General features: G+C 34.8%; 1 protein-coding gene across 1 annotated transcript; it reads right to left on the bottom strand.

Annotated features, from left to right (window-relative positions):
* Positions 1-4,250: 4,250 nt before the first annotated feature.
* On the bottom strand, positions 4,251-7,899 carry LOC139877466 (26S proteasome regulatory subunit 4 homolog A-like). Its single transcript, XM_071864890.1, has 6 exons — positions 7,316-7,899; positions 6,409-6,654; positions 5,486-5,655; positions 5,192-5,408; positions 4,620-4,760; positions 4,251-4,527 (listed from the first exon to the last, which is right to left on the bottom strand). Exons 1-6 carry the CDS (start codon positions 7,793-7,795, stop codon positions 4,444-4,446), a joined length of 1,338 nt encoding a protein of 445 aa, XP_071720991.1. The 5' UTR covers positions 7,796-7,899; the 3' UTR covers positions 4,251-4,443.
* Positions 7,900-9,996: the final 2,097 nt, after the last annotated feature.

Here is a 9,996-nt window from a genome sequence, read left to right as displayed (position 1 = left end):
ACTCTTTCTTACTCTCTAAACTCCATAACAATCCAGCAAATAACCAAGAAGATCTAGCCATAAAAACCATACTAAAACACCATAAGAAAACTCTTACAACAACACTTCAAGAAAACCTTCCAAGAACACCAACTTACTTTCAATCTTTCATCCACTTCTATCACCCTTTTGATTCTAGCTTCTTACTTCTCTTTTACAGCAACTTCATCCAAGGAACTTGAGGTAGAATCTATGTTCATAACCTTATTCGATTCATATATATATAGCTATCATATTTTGTGGTATACAAGTTTAACAACAAGAACATAGTTTGAATGTTTTCAAACTTGTTCGCAAACTAAATAGATCCTTCTAACTTAACTTTTAAAATACTTCAAGACCTGTAACATATCTTAATTATATGCTAACTTAACAAGGTATAACTTGGTTTTTTCAAAGAACACCTTAAAAACTGAATTTACGACGTCGGAGTGCAACCGGGGGCTGTTTTGGGTTGGATAATTAAAAACCATCTTAAACTTTGAATTGGAGATTTATTTTTTAGAAAAATGATTTTTACTATGAATATGATAAAACATAAAAATTTCATGATTTAACTCAAAGTATAAGTATTTTTAGAAAAATAATCATTTGAGGTTGTTTACATGATGGAAAAATGATTAACTTCATAAGTTTCACTAAAGTTTGACCTATGCCGTGTGATTTTGAATACAAACTAAGGTATTTACAGTTCATAGTCTTAAAGAGGGACTCGATCCAAGGAGATGGCAAGTTGAATCAACGAAAACGGACTTGTAACGAAGAAACTATGACCGAAACAAAATTGGTTATCCAAGACTTAAATGACTTCGGGATTCATTGGAAAAATTTACATAAAATCACATACTTCTAAGATAACATGATATTTTATATATATGTACTTACAATTCAATTTTATATGGTTCAGGATCACCCGTAAACAACACGAGAAGATTAATCATAAGATCCCATGATTGTACGCAACACGTCATTTGACAACACCGGTACTTTATGTACGCAACACGTCATTTGACAACACCGGTACCATGGGTCAAGATTAATCTCGACCAACACATATACGATGGGGTTTTATTGATTTCGTTGGGGGTTTTATTTATTTCATTGCGGGTATATTAAACATCTAAAAATGAACCATTAAAATTGAATTACTAACATCGGACTGCTAACTTCGGACTAAGGAAATATTCAAAGTATTAAAAGTATAACAAGTATATATTTATAACGTTTGTTTAAAAATGAAAACATATTGATATATTATATATGGATAGGTTCGTGATATCAACCGGAAGACCGAGTCAAATTATTTATATCATCAAGACAAGAGTGAGTATATAGTCCCACTTTTAACTCTAAATATTTCGGGATGAGAATACATGTATTTTATGTTTTACGATATGGACACAAGTAACTGAAAAATATGTTCTACGTTGAGTTGTACCACTGGCATACTTCCCTGTAGCTTGGTAACTAATATTTACAGCGGTATTGTAAACGCGAATCCTGTTGATAGATCTATCGGGCCTGACAACCCCAACCGGACTGGACGACCAGTATTCAACGGTTGCACAGTACTTCGTTTTGTGACTACACTTGGTACGGTGTAGTAAGATTTCATATTAAAGGGAATATGCGACGTGAAAATGTTAAGTATGGTTACCGAGTGCTCAACCACTTAGAATACTTTTATTAAACTGTTTATATACGAAATCTTGTGGTCTATATATATATTGCTGCCGGCACTAAACCTATATCTCACCAACTTTATGTTGACCTTTTAAAACATGTCTATTCTCAGGAGATTACTAAAGCTTCCGCTGCATTATGTTGGATCTAAGCAGGATCTTGCGTACGCATGTTTGTGTCAAAAATAAAACTGCATATCCGAGATGTTGTACTGTAAAATATGCTAGAAACCGTGTTGTTATTATCATTTGTAAAGTTTGTAAGTCGAAGATTATCGCTAAACGATAATCATCTTTTTATTGTCTAAAGCTTGTAACAAAAATAACGGTTGTGGTTTGTAATGTATAATATATGCAGTTTCTTTTAAAAATGTCGCATATAGAGGTCAATACCTCGCAATGAAATCATACGTTATCTAACACGTTCTTATGGTTAAGGACGGGTTATGACACCGTTGTTCCAGACACATCTAGGGCCGTTAAAGTTTTTTATCTCCGAAAATTTTGACATTTTTGATGAATCACAAGCAATGTGGTACAAATTTGGAAGCTTTGTTTGTAGATTGAGGTAGGATTTGTGTATTTAGGTTGTTGTATTTTTCGACTGGATAAAGGTATATATATATATATATATATATATATATATATATATATATATATATATATATATATATATATATATATATATATATATATATATATATATATATATATGGGCAGGATCAATGGGGAAGTAACCAATCGGGAGGAAGCGGGGGAAGCAAAAAAAAAATTTTGAATTTTTTTTGATTTTTTTTTTTCCGGCATCAAGATCACACGAAAATATGAACATTTAGAAGAGACACTTCGTGATGAATGTTATTATTTAGGCCGAAAAACGATCGACAAAAATAACATTCAAGATAATATTTTTCGTGAAGAATATGAACGTTTTTTTTTTTCATCTTTTGTGAAGTAAAATTTAGCGCGATTTAGAGTTTAGGGTTTGGTGTTTTGGGTTTATTCCATAAACCCAAAACACCAAACCCTAAACCCTAAACCCTAAACCCTAAACTCTAAACTGTTCGTGTTAAAAACTCAATCTAAATCCCAAATCTAAACCCTAAATCTAAACCCTAAACCCTAAATTTCTAAACCCTAATATCTAAACCCTATAAACCCTAATATCTAAACCCTAATATCTAAACCCCAATAGCTAAAACCTCAAAATACGCTCGAAAAACACGATAATTGTTATATATTACTTCTTCGAGCGTTTTTTCGCCAAAATAAAAACATTTATCACAAAGTGTCTCTACTAAATGTTCATATTTTCATCTCATCTATAATGTTCGTAAACAAGGTTTTTTCAAAAAACGAAGAAAAAAAAAAATTTTTGCTTCCCCCCGCTTCCCCCGAATGGTTACTTCCCTCTTGATCCTACCACTATATATATATATATATATATATATATATATATATATATATATATATATATATATATATATATATATATATATATATATATATTGGGGTGGAAGAAGTTAGGTAAAGTTGTATCGGTTTAGGTTGGATTGGTTTTTGGGGTCGGGTGGCATCAGTGGCGGAACTTGACCCCGACTCGAGAGGGGGCGAAACTAATTGAAGGGGGTAAGAAACTAATCGAAGGGGGGTAAACACTAAAAAAATACCTTATTTTTTCGTAAAAAAAAAAAAATTAGTGTACATTTTTTTTTTCCCGAAATCGAGGGGGGGGCCGGATACCCCCTTTTGTCCCTTAAATGTTCCGCCCCTGGGTGGCATCATGTGATAAGGGTGGTAGTCGGTGAGGATAATCGATACATGTATGAAGGGTCGTTTTCAAACGATCCTAAGATCGTGAAATAAGCAATCATATAGTTGGCGTATCATATGTAATTACTTAATAGCTCAACCCCATAATCTGTGCCTCTGTGGGTGGTTTATTTGGGTTTAGTTTACAGATTTCTATTTAGAACTTTAAATATCATCTAAAAGTATTATATTACTATAAACAAATACATCTTTTATATGTAGGAATCGGCGATCGCAATGAGATGGACTCTACGATACACGTTTGAGCAACTCGCAAGTCGTTGATATCCATGTGTATCTGTAGATATGAATTAGTTTTATATTATTAACTAAATACCAAGAATACCCCTGTGAACAGTAACAGGTAATGACACTTGGTATATAGTTTTAATTTTAATTTTAATTTTAATTTTAATTATTATTATTAATATGTATATATCTTAAACATGTGGATTGTAGATATCTGCGGGTCACTAACGGGTAAAAAACTCATAACGGGTAGTGGATGTGAGGGTCCACTATGTATATATGACCGAATAACAACTAAAACATGAAGCTAAATGTGCAACAATCCGCGATGACTTTATATCCCAGTTTAGCTGGAAACATTTATGCAATAACCTTCTTATTATTGTTAATGGGTTCATCGTATCAATTTTTAGTTTTCACGGTTTATTCGTTGGGATGAAAAGAAGTCTAATCTCAAAAACATAGCCATAAAGGAAAACCAAAATGTTTCTACCAGCAGAGAAGGTATTACAACATATTTAAGTGTTCCCAGAACATAAGAGAAAGTCAAACACTAGCACATACACAATAACGAATCCAACGCGACTGTATACGAAACCTGAATGATTAAATCCATAGCAACCAAGAGGGGCATATATGTCTATAAATAAAATGAGTGGTGTTACATATAAAGTCCTTCTGGTACACCTTCCTTCTTTTTGAACATAACCTTATCCTTTGCCTTCTTAAAATCCGCATGTGTTACCTGATAATAAATAAAACGTTAAAAATTATTAGCTATTGAGTATATGTCATGTTGATAAATCACTGATAGTATAGTAATTTATGATGTGTAACCTTCATTCGGCGTTCTCTCAAAGCAAGCAATCCAGCTTCGGTACAAATAGCCTTAATATCAGCCCCGGAGAATTCATCTTTAGTCATAACAAATTCTTCCAAATTCACGTCATCAGATAAGGTCATTCTTGATGTGTGTATCTGAACAAAAAAGATCATTAAGCAAGTATAATACACCCATAATTTATACATGTGTATGCTACGCTTTAATGATGACACAACAAGATGTTAGCCAAGTGAACCTTAGTGTGTAAAAAAAATTGTGAATAATTCAAATTATGGATTTTTCTAACTACAGACCTTAGGGCTATCGTTAACATGCATTAAAGTATTGTAAATTCAATAAACACCGCTAAAAAGGTCAATGAGTAACCGCCATACACAATCATTTTAGGCACGTTAACAACATCCCTAAGGGCTTTCGTTAGCAAAATCGTTAAATTACTTATGATTACTCAACTGTCAAAAATATTTAGTTTAATTACTCAACTCTTGATATCTTAAGGGTGACAACAGAACAATTTATTTATAAAGTTCAAAGCATTAATGAGTTAAAAATCGAGACACTGTACCGTGAATATGCGCCTCCTAGTTTTGATGTCGGGAAGAGGGAACTCGATCTTCCTATCGATACGACCGGGTCGAAGCAACGCAGGGTCAAGACTTTCGATCTTATTAGTTGCAAGTATGACTTTAACATCACCTCTAGAATCAAAACCATCCAACTGATTCAAAAGTTCCAACATAGTCCTCTGAATTTCACGTTCACCACCAGAGTGTGCATCATACCTACAAACAAATATTCCTATTTAGTCCTTGTTCTCATAATAATTTAATCCAAATTTATATAAATTTTATTAACATACCTCTTTGTACCAACAGCATCAATTTCGTCGATGAAAACGATAGATGGGGATAAGTCATCAGCAACTCTAAAAAGCTCTCTGACCAACTTAGGACCATCACCAAGGTACTTTTGAATCAACTCACTTCCAACGACACGTAAGAACGTTGCTGACGTGGAGTTAGCCACAGCCTGAAATATAACAAAAAGAAATACTCAGATACAATTTAGACTAACACAACATATAATTAGTTAACAATGTGTCTTGCAAGCAAAGAGAAAGTAACATGGTTGCAAAAAACATTACTGGAGAGTACTCAATCGGGACTTTTTAGCACTGTTGCAAAAAACCCTTATTACCCCTGATTGATCCCGAATACTCCTTTTTAAGAATAGTCCGTTCCGACTTTCGAAAATCCAATTAATTAACCGGAAAACGGCGGTTAATGGGTCATAAACGGATTTGTTTGTCAAAGTCAGTCAAATTCAGAATTGGTCAACATTTTAACATGAATTTAACCTAGAACTTTAGAGTTTTTGAACAAAAAGAACGATTATATTTATGTTTGATACAATGACGCTTATGTTTATTTTTTCTAATATTTACACATAATTTTGTAAATTATTATTAAATTTAATAAATAAAAAAAAACAATCCGATTAATCCCCGAATTGCCGATTACTCCCTCCAATGTCCCGGCCGATTACTCCCCGAGTAGCGATTTTTGCAACCCTGCTTTTTAGGGAGTACTCGGCAAATCGGATGTCGACCAAGTTTTGACCGATTTTCAGAGTAATCCCAAATTTTGGCCGAATTTAGAGAGTTCAGACCAAGTTTGACCGAGCACTCCCCAAGTTGCAAAAACGGAGTACTCGCCGAGTAATTACGAGTTCTACAACACCGAGTATTAATCAAAGCACAAGATAAAAGTTTCAAACGCACACCTTTGCAAGTAACGTTTTGCCGGTTCCTGGTTCTCCATATAGTATAACTCCCTTTGGAGGTTTGATACCGATGTCCTCGTATAATTCAGGGTGAGTCAAAGGGAGCTCGACAGCCTCCTTAATCTCTTGTATCTGGGCATCGAGCCCACCGATATCAGCATAAGACTCCAAAGGAGCCTTTTCAACCTTCATTACAGACACCATTGGGTCAACATCGTCTTGAAGAAGCCCAACAACAGACAGAACCTGAAAGTGTTTAAAGATATAGAATGATTATAACATTTATATAACTAAAACTACAGTCTAGTTTTAGGTTTAGCTTAATCATGAAACCTAGATATTGTAACTCAAAAGCAAACAATATGAAATAGTAATAGACGCATCGAAATCAAGAAATAAAGCAGTCTAGAATCATTCTCTACACTGTTAATTAGGCATATAAAGTATAATCCACTTTATTTTGAAGAATGTTAAAAAAATCACAACTTTATTTGTTGAAAAAATTGCAAATTTAAGCCAATGCAATGATGCAACAAAATGCATGAAAACAAATCAAATTTGTGATCTTTTTAGAACCCTATCAAACACACACAAATACACAATTACCCTAAGAAAATTCAAATCAATCAAAATTAAAAACCCTAATTACACTAATTTTCCAACTTTTTCAATTCAAAACATTATCAAACACATTAAATACACAATTATACATCTACATATACAACTCTATCCAAAATAAAATCAAGCTCAAAGATATCAAAACCCTAGATAAGCCAATTTAACAACTTTTATCACTTCAAATTGATTCAAAACATATCAGACACAATAACTACACAATTAAACACATGACACAACCCTAGCCAAAATTAAAATCAAACACAAAACTATCAATGAAACCCTAACATACCTTATTATGCATCAAAATAGCACAACCAGGTTCCAGCTGATCTTTATCAACAAACGACAATATCCCAACATAATACTCCGGTCCCACCGAGCTCGGAACAATCGCATGATTTTCATCAATTAATTCTTCCAAATTCCCCACACTCATCGGTGAGCCTCTCAAATCATCAACTTTAGATCGATCCTCTTCAGTTTTTTCCTCTTGTGGTTTCAATCGTTCTTGATTTGCTACAAATTCTTCTTCCATTAATAAGTAATCTTTGATTCTTTCTAATTTTAGTAAACGTAACCTGCATTTTGTATGTGGTGTTACTGTTGGTAACCTAGCTGCTGCTTCCGGTCCTTTTTGTTTTCGTTGTTTCCGGCCCACGCGAGCCGGTGGTGCCGCCGGTTCGAATTTTTTTCCCTTTTTTTCTGAACCGTCTGGTTTTTTATCGGATTGATTTTGACGGTTCAGTCCTCCTGGCGTTCCTTGACCCATGATTGATTGTTGATTATTGTTTTGATCTTGATTTTGAGGATGAAGGAAGTGAGGATCTGATTATTAGGGTTTTGAAGTGTTTTTATGTGTTTTGTTTTTGTTATCTTTTTGTTCAAGAAAGCATATTGTATCGTTGATCCGGGTCGGTTTGTGGGTCGGATCGGGTAGACTGGGTTATGAATTGGGCTGGGTCGGTTATATCGTTCATTTTTTTCACTGGATTAACAATTTGGAAGTGATATTTCAACTATGGTTTTTGTAGATCCACCATCATTTAAAAGACATTTTCCAACTATACCCTTGACATCATAATTATTTATACATATATAATTTGTGGTAAATTGTGTCACCATTTGATTGGTCCATACCAATCGTTAATAGTAACCCCATTTTCTTCCATTTTTACTATCCATCTCTGACTTTCTACCTTCATTCCAGACCCTTCCATCCTCTTCTACCTTTCCACTCAAAGATACCTTCTTCGACCTCTCTCCATGTCTCTGTAAACTCTCCACCTCCACCGCCATCCTCCATCTCAGCTCTCTCACTCACCTCCACCGCGATATTATTCTTCCAGAGATTGTTCCCTAAAACGCCTGAGGTGACAACTGCTACCGTGTCCTCCTCCACCGTCGCCGCTGCTGCCTGAGGTGACCGCTGCTACCGTGTCCTCCTCCACCGTCGCCGTTGCTGTCACAACAGATACCATTTTCCGTCGTCCGCCACACTTTTTTTTGTCGGCTCCTGTTTTTCCTGAAATTGATAAAGTAAGATTCTTTGTTTCACTTTCATTTAGGGATCTATTGTTACTTTGATTTCGCAAACCTAAATCGTATTATTGTTAGGGTTTTTTTGTTGTTTAAAAGATTAAACAAATTACATGAATGAAATCGGTGTATCTGTCTTCAAAATCACTAATTTTTGTGATTCCTTTTTTGTTATTTACAGTTGGTTTTTGACAGGTAAAAATGATGGTAAGCGAAATTGATTGCTAGGTTTTTTTTTTTTTTTTTTTTTTTTGTTGTTGTTGTTGTTGAAGCATAGTTGTGATTTTTATTATTTATCAAAGCAATTGTGCAACTCTGGGCAACATAGGTATTGATAGTGCTCCAAATGAACATATATTTAGTAGCAATACCCTTCCAATATGTAAAATTTTCAGTTGCAATTGTTCTATTTTCAAGTAATATTCGTTTAATTAAATAAGTGCGAAGACAAAAGGCGAAAACGAAGATTCGAAGACAAAACCGTCCAAAAAGCTCAAATGTACAAGATACAATCCAAGTGGTTCAATTTATTGATAAGAAACGTCTAAAAATGATAAGAGTACAAGTTGCGGAACGCAAAGTACAAGATATTAAATTATACGAAAGGACGTTCGAAAATCCGGAACCTGGACCTGAGCCAACTATCAACGCCCGACGCAACGGACTAAAAAATATGAGTCAACTATGCACAAGAATATAATATAATATTTAAATAATTATATAAATTATTTATATATTATATATATTTAAATAAAACGTCGACAAGCAAATTGCCAAAAATTGGTGTACCTTTATCGATCATCTCCGATCGCGATCCCCGTTTTGCCTCTAGATTTTGGCGTTCTTTGCAAGAAGCCATGGGAACTCGTCTCGACATGAGTACTGCTTATCATCCTCAGACTGATGGGCAAAGTGAACGAACGATTCAGACGTTGGAAGACATGTTGCGTGCATGTGTCATTGATTTTGGAAAGGCCTGGGAAAGGCATTTGCCACTAGCCGAATTCTCGTACAACAACAGTTACCACTCGAGCATTAATGTTGCACCTTTCGAAGCATTGTATGGCCTTAAGTGCCGATCTCCTATTTGTTGGGCCGAAGTAGGCGAAAAGCAAATCACCGGACTCGAGGTAGTCCACGAAACCACGGAGAAGATTGCTCAGATTCAAGCTAGACTTAAGACTGCCCGCGATCGTCAGAAGAGTTATGCCGATCTTAAACGTAAAGACTTTGAATTCAACGTTGGTGATCGTGTAATGTTAAAGGTTGCACCTTGGAAAGGTGTGATTCGTTTTGGAAAACGTGGAAAGTTAAACCCACGATACATTGGTCCTTTTGAAGTCTTGGAACGTGTTGGACCCGTTGCATACCGTTTGGATCTACCAGCACAATTGAGCTCAGTTCATCCTACCTTCCATGTGTCAAACTTGAAGA

This window comes from Rutidosis leptorrhynchoides, chromosome 11, assembly GCF_046630445.1.
Source record: "Rutidosis leptorrhynchoides isolate AG116_Rl617_1_P2 chromosome 11, CSIRO_AGI_Rlap_v1, whole genome shotgun sequence".
Classification (NCBI taxonomy): Eukaryota; Viridiplantae; Streptophyta; class Magnoliopsida; order Asterales; family Asteraceae; genus Rutidosis; species Rutidosis leptorrhynchoides.
This window is presented reverse-complemented; position numbering and strand designations above follow the sequence as displayed.

Excerpts from the sequence above, each read along its gene's own strand:
- LOC139877466 (XM_071864890.1), bottom strand. The coding sequence starts at position 7,795 with ATGGGTCAAGGAACGCCAGGAGGACTGAACCGTCAAAATCAATCCGAT. Across the intron at positions 5,409-5,485 it reads GATGCTGTTGGTACAAAGAG|GTATGATGCACACTCTGGTG; the intron begins GTATGTTAATAA and ends ATTTGTTTGTAG. Across the intron at positions 4,761-5,191 it reads CTAGGAGGCGCATATTCACG|ATACACACATCAAGAATGAC; the intron begins GTACAGTGTCTC and ends TTTTTTGTTCAG.